General features: G+C 44.8%; 1 protein-coding gene across 1 annotated transcript in view; it reads right to left on the bottom strand.

Moving 5' to 3' along the window:
* vwa5b1 (von Willebrand factor A domain containing 5B1) overlaps positions 1 to 17,030 on the bottom strand; it is a 318,959-nt gene that overhangs the window by 105,072 nt on the left and 196,857 nt on the right. Inside the window, exon 14 of the mRNA XM_068016745.1 lies at positions 10,961 to 11,183. Within this exon, the coding sequence (XP_067872846.1) occupies positions 10,961 to 11,183 (223 nt within the window). The remainder of the gene's footprint in view (positions 1 to 10,960; positions 11,184 to 17,030) is intronic.

The following is a 17,030-nucleotide window of genomic DNA, read 5'->3' as shown; positions in this document are numbered from 1 at the left end:
CGCCAAAGTGAGTCACTAATAACAGGATTGAGACTATCCTATTGGTGAGGATTGAGTTACACAAGTAAAGCAAGTTTGGGTTAATAACTACTGAAATATTTACATAATTCAGGGCCCCATGAAACATGTCTGTTCTGTGTCTGGAGCTGAATTTTAATCAGTGAGTAGCAGAAGACTCCGCTTACTTTCAATGATAATTATTCTGCTTAATGATGAGATGCAGAGTGAAGTGGAGAGAAAAATTAATTACTCAGTGCAAGGTTTGTATACTGCACTCGTTTTAATGAGATGTACACCTCTTTAAGAATGCCAAGCACTCTATACAATTGGGACCTAGACAGGGTAACCTGTCGACCTCAGTTGATTTATAATGGTTTTAAAGCACAAGCTCTGTGTAATCTTTTTGCTCTGCAGCCATGCTTTGCTAGTTGCTTTTGCAGCCTCCTCTAGGTACGTTAAACCAAAAGACATACTGATAAACAACTGGACAAGAACTAGAGGCAATGAAATGTTCCAGTAATCATAAGTTAATTATTCTACAATATACTTGATATAATAGCCAAACAATTATTCATTGCTCAGTGTGACAGTCATGATACGTGGGGTTGATGTTTATCTTCAGCACCTGAGTGATAATCTGGCAGAGTGGATCACATGAACAAATGAATTAAGACCAGGAGTAGGCCGCTCAGCCCCTCGAGCCTGCTCCACCATTCAACAAGATCATGGCTGATCTGACTGTAGCCTCAACTCCACATTTCCACCTACCCCCAATAACCATTCACCCCATTGCTTATCAAGAATCTATCTACCCCTGCCTTAAAAATATTCACAGACTCTGCTTCCACTGCCTTTTGAGGAAGAGAATTCCAAACACTCAGCCGTCTGAGAGAAAAAAATTGTCCTCACCTCTGTCTTAAATGGGCGACCCCTGATTTTAAACAGTGACCCCTCGTTCTAGATTCTCCCACAAGGGGAAACATCCTTTCCACATCCACCCTATAAAGACCCATCAGAATCTTAAATGTTTCAATCAAGTCACCTCTGACTCTTCTAAACTCCAGCGATACAAGCCCAGCCTGTCCAACCTTTCCGAATAAGACAACCCGCCCACTCCAGGTATCCGTCCAGTAAACCTTCTCTGAACTGCTTCCAATGCATTTATAACCTTCCTTAAATAAGGAGACCAATACTGTACACAGTACTCCGGATATGGTCTCACCAATGCCCTGTATAAATGAAGCATAAACTCCCTACTTTTGTCTTCAATTCCCTTGCAATAAACAATAACATTCTATTAGCTTTTCTAATTACTTGCTGTGCCTACATACTAACCTTTTGCGATTCATGCACTAGGACACCCAGATCTCTCTGCATCTCAGAGTTTTGCAATCATTTAGATAATATGCTTCTTTTTTATTCTTCCTGCCAAAATGGACAATTTCACATTTTCCAACATAATACTCCATTTTCCAGATCTTTGCCCACTCACTTAACTAATCTATATCCCTTTGTAGCCTCCTTATGTCCTAGTCACAACCTGCTTTCCTACCTATCTTTATCATAGAGGCATAGAGTTATACAACACAGAAACAGGCCCTTCGGCCCATCATGTCCATGCCGGCCATCAAGCACCTATCTATTCTAATCCCATTTTCCAGCACTTGGCCCATAGCCTTGTATGCTATGGTGTTTCAAATGCTCATCTAAATACATCTTAAATGTTGTGAGGGTTCCTGCCTCTACAACCCCTTCAGGCTGTGTGTTCCAGATTCCAGCCACCCTCTGGGTGAAAAAACTTTTTCCTCAAATTCCCTCTAACCCTCCTGCCCCTTACCTCAAATCTATGTCCCCTGGTTATTGATCCCTCTGCTAAGGGAAAAGGTTTCTTCCCATCTACCCTATATATGCCCGTCATAATTTTGTATACCTCTAACAGGTCTCCCCTCAGCCTTCTCTGCTCTAAGGAAAACAACCATCCTGTCTCCCTTCATAGCGGAAATGCTCCAGCTCAGGCAACATCCTGGTGAATCTCCTCTGCACCCTCTCCAGTGCAATCGCATCCTTCCTATAGTGTGGTGACCAGAACTGTACACAGTACTCCAGCTGTGGCCTAACTAGCATTTTATACAGCGCCATCATAACCTCCCTGCTCTTATATTCTATGCCTCGGCTGATAAAGGCAAGGATCCCATATGCCTTCCAAATCACCTTATCTACCTGTGCTGCACACCAAGGTCCCTCTGACCCTCTGTACTTCCTAGGGTCCTACCATCCATTGTATATTCTCTTGCCTTGTCGGTCCTCCCAAAATGCATCACCTCACACTTCTCGGGATTAAATACCATTTGCCACTGCTCCGCCCATCTTACCAGTCCATCTATCTCATCCTGTAATCTAAGGATTTCCTCCTCACTATTTACGACATCACCAATTTTTCTGTCATCTGTGAACTTACTGATCATACCTCCTATAGTCACGTCTAAATCATTAATGTACACTACAAACAGCATGGGTCCCAACAACTATCCCTGTGGTACACCACTGGTCACAGGCTTCCAATTGCAAAAACAACCCTCGACCATCACCCTCTGCCTCCTGCCACTAAGCCAATTTTGGATCCACTTTGCCAAATTGCTCTGGATCCCATGGGCTCTGACCTTCTTAACCAATCTTCCATGCGGGACCTTATCAAAAGCCTTACTGAAGTCCATGTAGACTACATCAACTGCTTTACCCTCATCTACACATCGAGTCACCTCCTTGAAAAATTCAATCAAGTTTGTTTCACATGATCTCCACCTGACAAACCTATGCTGACTATCCTTGATTAATCCCTGCCTCTCCAAGTGGAGCTTAATCCTGTCGCTCAGAATTTTTTCCAATGGTTTCCCTACCACTGATGTTAGACTCACCAGCCTGTAATTACCTGGTTTATCCCTGTTACCCTTCTTGAATAATGGTACCACATTTGTTGTCTTCCAGTCCTCTGGTACCTCTCCTGTGACCAGAGAGGATTTGAAAATTTGTATCAGAGCCCCTGCTGTCTCCTGCCTGCCTTACTTAACAGCCTGGGATACATCTCATCTAGGGCTGGGGATTTATTCACTTTTAAGCCCGCTAAAACTGCTAATAACTCCTCCCTTTCAGAGCTAATTTGTTTGAGTATATCACAATCCCCCTCCCTGATTTCCACACCTACATCGTCCTTCTCCAAAGTGAACACATAGTGTCATCAGCAAATTTAGCAACCATACCTTCGGTCCCTTCATCCAAGTCATTTATATAAATTGTAAAAAGTTGAAGCCTCAGCACAGATCCCTCTGGCACATCACTCGTTACATCTTGCCAACCAGAAAATGACCTATTTATGCCTACTCTCTGTTTCTTGTTTGCTAGCCAATCTACTATCCATGCCAAAATGTTACCCCCTACACAAAGAGCTTTTAATTTCCACGATAACCTTTGATGTGGCACCTTATCAAATGCCTTCTGGAAATCTAAGTACAGTACATCCACCGGTTCCCCTTTATCCACAGCACATGTTACTTCTTCAAAGAACGCCAATAAATCGGTCAAACATGATTTCCCTTTCACAAAACCATGTTGACTCATCCTGATTACCTTGAATTTTTCTAAATGCTCTGCTATAACATCTCTAATAATAGATTCTAACATTTTGCCCATGACCGATGTTAAGCTTCCTGGCCTGTAGTTTCTTGCTTTCTGTCTCCCTCCCTTTATAAATAAAGGAGTTACATTCCCTATTTTCCAATCTAATGGAACCTTTCCCGATCTCGGGAATTTTGGAAAACTAAAACTAACGCATCAACTATCTCACTAGCCATTTCTTTTAACACCCGAGCATGAAGTCCATCAGGACCTGGGGACTTGTCAACCCACAGCTCCAACAATTTGTTCAGCACCACTTCCCTGGTGATTGTAATTTTCTTGAGTTCCTCCCTCCCTTCCATTTCCTGATTTACAGCTATTTCTACGATGTTACTTGTATCCTCCATGGTGAAGACCGATGCAAAATACCTGTTTAATTCATCTGCCATCTCCTTATTTTCCCTTATTAACTCCCCAGACTCACTTTCTATAGGGCCAACGCTCACTTTGTTAACTGTTTTCTTTTTTAGATTTCTATAGAAACTCGTACTATCTGTTTTTATATTTCTAGCCAGCTTTCTCTCGTACTTTAACTTTTCCCTCCTTATTAATCTTTTAGTCGTTCTTTGCAGCTCTTTATTTTCAGTCCAATCATCTGACCTGCCACCCATCTTTGAGCAATTATATGCTTTTTCTTTAAGTTTGGTACTATCTTTAATTTTTTTAGTTTATCACGGATGGTGGGTCTTCCCTTGGAATTTTTCTTTCTCATTGGAATGTATCTATTCTGTGTATTCTGAAATATCCCCTTAAATGTCTGCCACTGCATCTCTGTTGACCTATCCCTTAACCTACTTTGCCAGTTCACTTTTGCTAGCTCTGCTTTCATGTCCTCATAATTGCCCTTAGAAAATATTAGTCTTAGACCCACTCTTCTCTCCCTCAATCAGAATGCAAATTTCAATCATATGATTGCTGCTGCCTAGGGGCGCCTTCACTGAGGTCATTAATTAATCCTATCTCGTTGCACAATACCAGGTTTACTATAATAAAAGCAAAATACTGCGGATGCTGGAAATCTGAAACAAAAGAAGCCCAACGCCAACTCACAGACACCTCTTCCTACCTCCCTCTGGACCATGACCCCACCACCGAACATCAAGCCACCGTCCAAAGGACTGTCACTGACCTCATCTCCTCTGGAGATCTTCCCTCTACAGCTTCCAACCTCATAGTCCCGCAACCCCGGACAGCCCGCTTCTACCTCCTTCCCAAAATCCACAAACGGGACTGTCCCGGCAGGCCCATTGTGTCAGCCTGCTCCTGCCCCACTGAACTTATTTCTTCCTATCTAGACTCTATCTTTTCTCCACTGGTCCAGTCTCTTCCCACCTACATCCGTGACACTATGGACGTCCAATCGCTCTACACCTCCATCCCCCACCAGGATGGTTTGAGGGCTCTCCGCTTCTTCCTGGAACAGAGGCCCAACCAGTCCCCATCCACCAACACCCTCCTCCGCCTGGCTGAACTTGTTCTCACATTGAACAACTTCTCCTTCAACTCCATGCATTTCCTTCAAGTAAAAGGTGTCGCTATGGGTACCCGCATGGGTCCTAGATATGCCTGTCTTTTTGTGGGATATGTCGAGCATTCTTTGTTCCAGTCCTACTCAGGCCCCCTCCCCCAACTCTTTTTCCGGTACATTGATGACTGTATCGGTGCCATTTCCTGCTCCCGCCCCGAACTAGAAAACTTTATCAACTTTGCTTCCAATTTCCACCCTTCTCTCACCTTTACATGGTCCATCTCTGACACTTCCCTTCCCTTCCTCGACTTCTCTGTCTCCATCTCTGGGGATAGGTTGTCTACCAATATCCATTATAAGCCCACTGACTCCCACAGCTACCTCGACTACACTTCTTCACACCCTACCTCCTGTAAGGACTCCATTCCATTCTCCCAGTTTCTCCGTCTCCGACGCATCTGCTCTGAGGATGCTACCTTCCATGACGGTGCTTCTGATATGACCTCCTTTTTCCTCAACCGAGGATTTCCCCCCACTGTGGTTGACAGGGCCCTCAACCGTGTCCGACCCATTCCCCGCACCTCTACCCTCACCCCTTCCCCTCCCTCCCAGAACCGTGACAGGGTTCCCCTTGTCCTCACTTTTCATCCCACCAGCCTCCATATCCAAAGGATCATCCTCCGCCATTTTTGCCACCTCCAGCGTGATGCCACTACCAGTCGCATCTTCCCCTCCCTTCCCCTGTCAGCATTCCGAAGGGATCGTTCCCTCCGCGACACCCTGGTCCACTCCTCCATTTCCCCCACCACCTCGTCCCCGTCCCAGGGCACCTTCCCTTGCAATCGCAGGAGGTGTAATACCTGCCCATTTACCTCCTTTCTCCTCACTATCCCAGGCCCCAAACACTCCTTTCAGATGAAGCAGCGATTTACTTGTACTTCTTTCAATGTAGTATACTGTATTCGCTGCTCACAGTGTGGTCTCCTCTACATTGGGGAGACCAAGCGCAGACTGGGTGACCGCTTTGCGGAACATCTCCGCTCAGTCCGCAAGCAGGACCCTGAGCTTCCGGTTGCTTGCCATTTCAACACTCCCCTCTGCTCTCATGCTCACATCTCTGTCCTGGGATTGCTGCAGTGTTCCAGTGAACATCAAAGCAAGCTCGAGGAACAGCATCTCATCTACCGATTAGGCACACTACAGCCTGCCGGACTGAACATTGAGTTCAATAATTTCAGAGCATGACAGCCCCCCACTTTACTTTCATTTTTAGTCATTTTTAGTTATTTTTTCTTCCTTCTTTTTTTTTTACATTCCTTTTTACATTTTTTACAATCTTTTTTTGCATTTATTTCATTTCATCTTAGTTTGTTCAGTTTGCTTACCCACTGTTTTTTTCAGGTTGTTTTTCTTCAGGTTTGCACTTGCTGATGTTCAATATTCAGTATATTCACACCTAATCTGTACTAATGCTTTGTCTTTCAACACACCATTAACATATTGTTTGCCTTTGCTCCGTGACCTTTTGGTCAGCTATGTGGCCTGGTCCAATCTGCACCTTCTCCTTTGTTATCTCTTGCCCAACCCCCACCTCACTTGTTTATAATCTGTGACTTTTCTAATATTTGTCAGTTCCGAAGAAGGGTCACTGACCCGAAACGTTAACTCTGCTTCTCTTTCCACAGATGCTGCCAGACCTGCTGAGTGAATCCAGCATTTCTTGTTTTTGTTCCAGGTTTACTATAGCCTGCTCTCTGGTTGGCTCCAGAATGTGCTGTTCTCAGAAACTATCCTGAAAATATTTTATGAACTCCTCATATAATAAAAGCAAAATACTACAGATGCTGGAAATCTGAAATAAAAACAAATGCTGGAAATACTCAGCAGGTCTGGCAGCATCTGTGGAGAGAGAACCAGAGTTAATGTTTCGGGTCAGTGACCCTTCTTTGGAACTGGCAAATATTAGAAATGTCAAAGGTTATAAGCAAGTGAAGTGGGGGTGGGGCAAGAGATAACCAAGGAGAAGGTGTAGATTGGACAAGCCACATAGCTGACCAAAAGGTCATGGAGCAAAGGCAAACAATATGTTAATGTGTGTTGAAAGACAAAGCATTAGTACAGATAGGGTGTTAACGGACTGAAGATTGAACAGCAGCAAGTACAAACATGAAAAAAAAACAGTGGGTAAGCAAACTGAACAAACTAAGATGAAATGAAATAAACATACAAAAAAAAATTGTAAAAAATGTAAAAAAAGAAATAACTAAAAATAAAAGTAAAATGGGGGGCCCGTCATGCTCTGAAATTATTGAACTCAATGTTCAGTCCAGCAGGCTGTAGTGTGCCTAATCAGTAAATGAGATGCTGTTCCTCGAGCTTGCGTTGCTGTTTACTGGAACACTGCAGCAAGCCCAGGATAGAGATGTGAGCATGAGAGCAGGGGGGAGTGTTGAAATGGCAAGCAACCGGAAGCTCAGGGTCCTGCTTGCGGACTGAGCGGAGGTATTCCGCATAGCGGTCACCCAGTCTGCGCTTGGTCTCCCCAATGTAGAGGAGACCACATTGTGAGCAGCGAATACAGTATACTACATTGAAAGAAGTACAAGTAAATCACTGCTTCACCTGAAAGGAGTGTTTGGGGCCTGGGATAGTGAGGAGAGAGGAGGTAAATGGGCAGATATTACACCTCTTGCGATTGCAGGGGAAAGTGCCATGGGAAGGGGATGAGGTGGTGGGGGTAATGGAGGAGTGGACCAGGGTGTCGCGGAGGGAACGATCCCTCCGTTCTCTCAGCTCTAACCCCGACATGGTCATCAAACCTGCAGACAAGGGTGGTGCTGTTGTTGTATGGCGTACCGACCTCTACCTTGCAGAAGCTCAACGCCAACTCACAGACACTTCTTCCTACCTACCTCTGGACCATGACCCCACTACCGAACATCAAGCCGCTGTCCAAAGGACTGTCACTGACCTCATCTCCTCTGGAGATCTTCCCTCTACAGCTTCCAACCTCATAGTCCTGCAACCGCGGACAGCCTGCTTCTACCTCCTTCCCAAAATCCACAAACGGGACTGTCCCGGCAGACCCATTGTGTCAGCCTGCTCCTGCCCCACTGAACTTATTTCTTCCTATCTTGACTCTATCTTTTCTCCGCTGGTCCACTCTCTTCCCACCTACATCCGTGACTCTTCTGACGCCCTACGTCATTTTGACAATTTCCAGTTTCCTGGTCCCAACCGCCTCCTCTTCACTATGGACGTCCAATCGCTCTACACCTCCATCCCCCACCAGGACGGTTTGAGGGCTCTCCGCTTCTTCCTTGAACAGAGGCCCAACCAGTCCCCATTCACCACCACCCTCCTCCGCCTGGCTGAACTTGTTCTCACATTGAACAACTTCTCCTTCAACTCCACTCACTTCCTTCAAATAAAAGGTGTTGCTATGGGTGCCCGCATGGGTCCTAGTTATGCCTGTCTTTTTTGTGGGATATGTCGAGCATTCTTTGTTCCAGTCCTACTCAAGCCCCCACCCCCAACTCTTTTTCCGGTACATTGATGACTCTATCGGTGCCGTTTCCTGCTCCCACCCCGAACTGGAAAACTTTATCAACTTTGCTTCCAATTTCCACCCTTCTCTCACCTTTACATGGTCCATCTCTGACACTTCCCTCCCCTTCCTCGACTTCGCTGTTGCCATCTCTGGGGATAGGTTGTCTACTAATATCCATTATAAGCCCACCGACTCCCACAGCTACCTCGACTACACTTCTTCACACCCTACCTCCTGTAAGGACTCCATTCCATTCTCCCAGTTTCTCCGTCTCCGACGCATCTACTCTGATGATGCTACCTTCAATGACGGTGCTTCTGATATGACCTCCTTTTCCCTCAACCGACGATTCCCCCCCACTGTTGTTGACAGGGCCCTCAACCGTGTCCGGCCCATTTCCCGCACCTCTACCCTCACCCCTTCCCTTCCCTCCCAGAACCGTGACAGGGTTCCCCTTGTCCTCAATTTCCACCCCATCAGCCTCCATATCCAAAGGATCATCCTCCGCCATTTCCGCCACCTCCAGCATGATGCCACTACCAAACGCATCTTCCCCTCCATTCCCCTGTCAACATTCCGAAGGGATCGTTCCCTCCGCGACACCCTGGTCCACTCTTCCATTAGCCCCACCACCTCGTCCCCGTCCCATGGCACCTTCCCCTGCAATCGCAGGAGGTGTAATACCTGCCCATTTACCTCCTCTCTCCTCACTATCCCAGGCCCCAAACACTCCTTTCAGATGAAGCAGCGATTTACTTGTACTTCTTTCAATGTAGTATACTGTATTCGCTGCTCACAACGTGGTCTCTTCTACATTGGGGAGACCAAGCGCAGACTGGGTGACCGCTATGCGGAACACCTCCGCTCAGTCCGCAAGCAGGACCCTGAACTTCCGGTTGCTTGCCATTTCAACACTCCCCCCTGCTCACATCTCTATCCTGGGCTTGCTGCAGTGTTCCAGTGAACATCAACGCAAGCTGGAGGAACAGCACCTCATTTACCGATTAGGCACGCTACAGCCTGCCGGATTGAACATTGAATTCAATCATTTCAGAGCATGACAGGCCCCTCATTTTACTTTTATTTTTAGTTATTTTTTCTTTTTTACTTTTTTTTTGTATGTTTATTTAATTTCATCTTAGTTTGTTCAGTTTGCTTACCCACTGTTTTTTTTAATGTTTGTACTTGCTGCTGTTCAATCTTCAGTCTGTTAACACCCTATCTGTACTAATGCTTTGTCTTTCAACACACATTAACATATTGTTTGCCTTTGCTCCATGACATTTTGGTCAGCTATGTGGCCTTGTCCAATCTACACCTTCTCCTTTGTTATCTCTTGCCCCACTCCCGCTTCACTTGCTTATAACCTTTGTCATTTCTAATATTTGCCAGTTCTGAAGAAGGGTCACTGACCCGAAACGTTAACTCTGCTTCTCTCTCCACTGATGCTGCCAGACCTGCTGAGTATTTCCAGCATTTCTTGTTTTTATTATGAACTCCTCATCTAGGCTACCTTTGCCCATCTGATTTTTCCAGTCTCTATGTAGAATAAAATCCCCCATGATTATCGCCATACCTTTCTGACAAGCACCCATTACCTCTTCCTTTATACCCCGTCCTACCATGTGGTTACTGTTAGGGGGCCTGTACACACTCCCACAAACGACTTCTTGCCTTTATCATTTATCATCTTGAGCCACATCGCTTCTACATCCTGCATTCCTGAACTTCGTCATCTCCCTCTATTGTGCTAATCCCATCATTAATTAACAGATCTACCCCTCCATCATTTCCTAGCTTCCCGTCAGATCCACCCCTCCATCATTTCCTGTCTTTCCTAAATGTCATATACCCTTCAATATTCAGGATCCAATCTGTCATCCTGCAGTCATGTCTCTGTAATGTCTATCAGATTGTACTTATTTATTTCTAGTTACACTATCAGTTCTAAAACACAGATGCAAACATAAATAAAAAGCTACAAATAACATCAGCAACAAGTCACACCTTGGCCAGCCAAATGGTCCCAGTAATTTGCATTACCAGGTGGTGGAAGTATTGTGAAGCAAAGGCAATTCCACTTAAAGTCGTTTTTAGGAGATTGCACCTTGCTAGCTTTGCCAACTTGCTGCAATTCTCACCTTCAGAAAATGAAATGTCATAACTCAAGTCGTGATCCAATTCCTCATCCAGTTCTAACCTGTCTCCGTTTAGGAATAGGAGTACCAATTCCACCCCCAGCCCTGCCCTTAGCGCTCACAATGACTCACCAGGCTCTGTGTCGTTGCCAATCGATGCACTCTCTGTGGATGACCTGGAGGTGATGTTACCATCACTGTGCACCATGCACTGTCCTGTGGCTATCTGCTGCAAGCTCGCTTGTACATCCAAATCCTGGCTACTTGAAACACAGTTCTGATGCAGCAAAGATGGCCTCCTTTTTCCAGTAAGTCTTGACCTTGTGGCATTTGTGCGAGGGCCTACTACATTTATCTGCAGTTAAACAGGATCAGAGTATAATATTATTGACCTAGCTGAGCTGCAGTAAAACTAAGCGCATCAGTATACGTTCTCAGATGTATGAGTGCAAACTGGGATTATCAACAAGTAACAGTACATAAATACAGAGAATATTGGTAATCTAAACCTCTAAGATGGGTGAAAAGGCTTTTAGTTTAGGTGTACAATTGTTCTGAGTTTCTGACGAGTATTGCACCTGACAGATCTCTTGCACGAAAGCTTCTGATTAAATTTAATATTTTTCTATATTTCCACTCCAATACGAAGCTTCTTGAATTACAATTGAATAAAGAAAAGGAAAATTTCTTTCAATTTCATATTTTATACCACAACTTTAAGGTATTTGCCTCCACTGCTCTTTCTGATAGTCTAATTCAGGGATGTCCAACCTTTTCGTGTGTGCGGCTACATTACAATTTTTGTCCTACTTAGCGGGCTGATGAGAAAATTTCAGAAAGATAAAGGCATTAAAAATTGATCTGACTATTAATCAAAACAACAACAAATGGCATTTTTGTGAAGAAACTTTAAATGAGAAGACTAATTTATTGACTTACTTTCTCATCACTATGTTGAACACTGATTTTGTGACATACCTGGCATTGGTTTTGCTTGCACAAGTACTCAATCTCTGCCTGCACACTTGATGTGGCAATGCGGAGTATTCAGATAGATGTCCAGCTGTCAGTAGTGATCTTGATCTCTTTCTCTCCCCTCTCTCTCCTCTCCACCATCTCTACATCTCTCTTTCTCCCCTTCCCTCCCCCTCCCGCTCCCTGTCTCGCATGCTCTCTCTCTCTCTCTCTCTCTCACTCCTCGCTCCATGTTCGCCACTCCCTGCTCCCAGTCTGTGCAATCACGATAAATATGCAAAATAGAATGCCTCCTCTCCCCTGGGGGCAGCCATGTTGTGTGGGAGTAGGGTCCTAATGAACCTATAGCTGCCCACTGAGGTGCCTGGTATTCTGACAGTTACCATCCATGGGCCAGATGCAAACCTTCGAGGGCTGGAGTTTAGCCCTTGGGCCATATGTTGGACAATTATGGTCTGATCCAAATATGTGAAGAATGCTTTCCTGACATTAATCTCACACCCCTTGGGCTGATAAGTGGCAAGTAACATTCACGCCACACATAAGTGCCAGGCAATGAACATTTCCAACAACAGAGAATCTAATCATCTCCCCTTGACATTCAACAGTATTACCATCACTGATTCCCCTACCATCACCATCTTGTGGGTTACCATTGACCAAAAGTTTAACTGGAACAGCCATATAAATACTGTGACTACAAACGCAGGTCAGAGGCTGGGAATTCTGCGGTAGTAACCCGCCTTCAGACTCCTCAAAGCCTCTCCACCATCTAAAAGGCACAAGTGTGATGGAATACTCTCCACTTGCCTGGATGAATGCTGCTCCAACAACACTCAAGAAGCTTGACACTATCCAGGACAAAGCAGCCCGCTTCATCGGCACCCCATCCACCACCTTAAACATTCACTCGCTCCATCATCAGCGCACAGTGGCAGCAGTATGTACCATCTACAAGATGCATTGCAGCATCTCGCCAAAGCTCCTTATACAGCACCTTCCAAATCCACGACTCTACCACCTAGAAGGACAAGGGCAGCAGATGCATCGGAACACCATCACCTGCAAGATCCCCTCCAAGACACACACCATCCTGACTTGGAACTATATCGTCATTCCTTCACTGTCGCTGGGTCAAAATTCTGGAACTCCCTTCCTAACAGCACTGTTGGTGTACCTACACCACATAAACTTCAGCAATTCGCGAAGGCAGCTCATCATCACCTTCTCAAGGCAGTTAGGGATGGGCAATAAATGCTGGCCTGACCAGCGACACCCACATCCCATTAATGAATTAAAAAAAGGAATAAGAAACATTGGGCTGAATTTTTCCAGCTCAACACCGATCTCAGCGGCAAGCTTCACCGCACTCGCAAAATGTGCACCGTGAAGCCACCGCGATATTTAGCGCAGCGGCTCATTTACATGGCCGGGTCGAACTGCCCACCCCCGATGACGTAGAGGGGGCAGGTGCTCTGTCCCCGACAACTGCACAGGCGCTGGTGCCATTTTTACAGGACTTGCAGCCCTTCATTTTAATTTAAATGTTTAAAGATACAGGACCTGTGAAATTGAAATGAAAAATTTATTAAAAGTTTCAATCCCCTCTCCCACCCCCAATGACTAAACACTTTATGAATTGCCCTCTCCCCCAAAACACTTAACTCCTGATCCCGACCTTTCCCCCCCACAATGTTTGTAACCTTTTACCTTCAAGCACCTTCCACCATCCCCTCAACCAATTGCAATGGTTTTCCCTGCTCCGCCCCCACCAGCCCTGAAAATTTACCTGCTCCCCCCTCTCAACCAGTGTTCCGCCTCACATCTCTGAACGGAGATACGAAAGCTGGGGCGTTCCGTCAACCGACTGGAATATCACAGCAGGACGGTTTTCAATACATTAACATATTTTAATTGGCCCGGTAAAATTCCAGCCAATGTCCCTTGATCGCAGCCACCGGTTCAGATACTGGCAATGTATAAACTTTAGAGGGCAGTATAGAGGTGGGATCTGCATGTGGTGAGTTACTGGGCACAAGTGGGCTGCAGCCAGGCCAGGGAGAAAGGATGGTGCAGATGTCAGCTCCCTGGAGGACAAGGTATCATAAATTCTGTTGCAGAGGACTCAGATGAGGACATCGATGGGTCAATGTACAGAAAAAGGCCACTGGGCATGCACACACAAATGTTTAGTGCATTGGCTGGCCTACAACAAAGCCAGCTGTTATTGTGAAGGACAATGGAGGAGTCCAGCTCCAACGTGGCACAGAGTTTTGTGCAGAGCTTGGAGACCATCCTTTCCGGTGTGGACATAGTGACAGCTCCATGACAGTACTTCGTAGACCCAGTCGTGATGCAGCGTCTGATGGCCGATGTCTCAGTTTCTATTACAGCACAGGCAGAAGCCACACAACATCTGAGTACTATAGTGGAAGCTCAGACTGAAGTCATGAGATTCATACTTGTTCCCATGCATGCCCAGCTTAGTGTCATGCAGCTCAGACTGCTGGCATCATGGCCTTATGTTTATTTGTTCATGGGATGTGAGCATCACTGGCAAGGCCAGCATTTATTGCCCATCCCTAATTGCCCTTGAAAAGTTGGTGGTGAGCCACCTTCTTGAACCGCTGCAGTCCATGTGGGGTAGGTACACCCACAGTGCTGTTAGGGAGGGAGTTCCAGGATTTTGACCAAGGCGCAGATACCATTGCTGAAAGTGGCTTTCAGGCTCTCTCAGTGATGCAGCAGTCTGTGCTCCAGCAGGTTGCTGGGTTCAGTTTCTGGACAGGTTCATTTGCTGTTGTTTATAACGTTGTGCATTGGTTATTAAAATTTCATGTTTTTACCATAAATTGGGGACTGATCAGAAGCTTCAAAATTCAAATGAAAACATTTCTCCTTACAAATCTTGTACAAAACTGCATTACAACTTCAATGGCCTATAACATTGCTGTTATCAGATTGGATTGCAGATGGAAGAAAAATTGGGTGGTGTTACAACAGGCAGTTAATGTGCATCAAAACTGAGACAACCTATCATAGCACAGTTCAGAATCAAACCCAGCAGAAAGTATTAACAGTATTTGCTCCCTTGGTACAGCACAAAGTGTCAGCCTGGAGATTGTGCTCACTATCTGGAGTAGGGTATGAACGCATGACTTTCCTGACTTAGCGGCAAAAGTGTTACCTAGTGCACCACAGCTACTATCGATACTCATGACTCTAGGTTTTGAGTAGTAACACTCCAGTGCAGAACTGCAAGTATGTTGCATCATCTAAGGCTCTTTCACTGAGATATTAAACTGAGGCACTCGTCTGCACACTAAAGGTGAATATTAAAAGGTTCCTCATTATGCTATTCAAAAGAATTGTTCTGGTGTCAGTTCATCCCTCAACAAACCAAGCTAAAACAAGTCATTCATCTCCTCGCTGTGCGTGGGATGATGTTGTTACAGAGTTGCTCGATGTATTTAAGGGAAACTAGATAAGCATGTGAGGGAGAAAGGAATATGAAGATAGCTGATAAGGTGAGATGCAAAGGGGTAGTCAGAGGTGCATATGGAACATAAGCACTGGCATGGACCTGTGGGGATGAATGGCCTGTTTCTGTGCTGTACACCAGTAAAAGAACATGGCTCTTCCATTATTTGTAAACAAATCAATGCCTTTACATCTGTACTGCAGTTTCAAGTTTCACCTGATGAACTGAAGCATCCTATTTCTCTACATAATGAGCAGTAACAATGACAATATATGCCATTCCTTAATGCTGGATTTCATGTGTAGACATATATATTGATAGTTATACTAGATAGTTCACTTAGACGGATATGCAGTGATTATATGTTTGAGTTACTCAAGCTCTCATCCAGTTTTTAAATCCACCTTTGTTTCTGTATTCAAACAGATTGGATAACTATCTTATCCAGATACATGTAATAAAAAGTGTCGTTTATCTCTCATAATGCCTCAGTTGTAGTGTGCATTATTTGGCATTTAATTCAGCTATATGAGCAAGTAAAGTGTCAAGTTTGATCCAGGACTCTGCTAAAATAGCTGCTCCCAGCTCCAGTGCACATTAACCTTACAGTCCCTCTGTCAGGGAGGGGAATCAGCAGCCTAGGCTCCCAGCCCTAAACCACAGGAAAGTGTGGATGTGAGTGCTGGGTGACAAGAGTAGACTTCATTGTGACATGCTCCACAGTTGCAGAGCATGAGTGAAATAACAACGGACCTTAAAGCTGTATTCCAGCTGAGATAGCATCTTTAGAAGATGGGGGAAAAATTGGAAGGAGCAAGCTCTCTTTAAATCTGTAAACCGGATACAGATTTCAAGGTCTGCCTTTTTTGTTTATCAAATTAATATCTAATTTTCATGTTCCCTGCTACTCCTAAATACAGACTGATCTTTACCTAATGCTGCATTCTGACCTATAGTTCTAAAATCTAACCTTATATTTTATTTAGTTGGCTAAGAAGGCTGACTCCCTTGGGTTCTTTGAACTTATCATGAGAAAGTCACAGTTGTTGATCCTTAGCTATTTCCCCTATTTTTATGCAGCAGTTATCGGGTGATATTCTACCTCCCATAGAGCTGTAAATGTCATTGCTTTTGACATTTGAGAGAGTCGGAGCTACATTTATTGAAACATTTTTCATATGTACCCAAGGGGGTAAAAGGCATCTGCAATTTTTGCTGCATTGTAAATGAGATTTATTAAGGCACAAGTTTTGCCTTTTGTGAAGTCATTGTAATTGGTGTGCTGCACTGATTGGCTAAAATCTAATTGGGGGTCAATTTCTTCACCGTTTTCTGCTATATAGTCGTGGAAACTAGTTTTTGTGAGGCAGAGGCCATTTCCACTGGTTTCTGTCATTTAATCACTTCCCCTGTGTGCCCTTGCACACTTTGAACCATCCTGCAACCCACTACTGAACCCTGAATGTCCTCTTTTAAATATATGATAATGAGGGCCAGAATACATGCAGCAAAGTTCTGAAGTAGGATCAAGCAGTGTTGTGGAGATGGAAGTAAGTGTTCTTTGTGAAGAAAGAGATATGGCATCTTAAACTTAACTTAGGCGCAAGCAGGATATCAAGACCCCGGGGAAGGGTCACTGACCCGAAACGTTAACTCTGCTTCTCTTTCCACAGATGCTGCCAGACCTGCTGAGTGAATCCAGCATTTCTTGTTTTTGTATCAAGACTGATAACTGGTCCAACATGA

The sequence above is a fragment of the Heterodontus francisci genome, chromosome 37 (assembly GCF_036365525.1).
Source record: "Heterodontus francisci isolate sHetFra1 chromosome 37, sHetFra1.hap1, whole genome shotgun sequence".
Taxonomy (NCBI): Eukaryota; Metazoa; Chordata; class Chondrichthyes; order Heterodontiformes; family Heterodontidae; genus Heterodontus; species Heterodontus francisci.
Note: the sequence above shows the minus strand (reverse complement) of the source record. Positions and strands in the feature narration are given on the sequence as shown.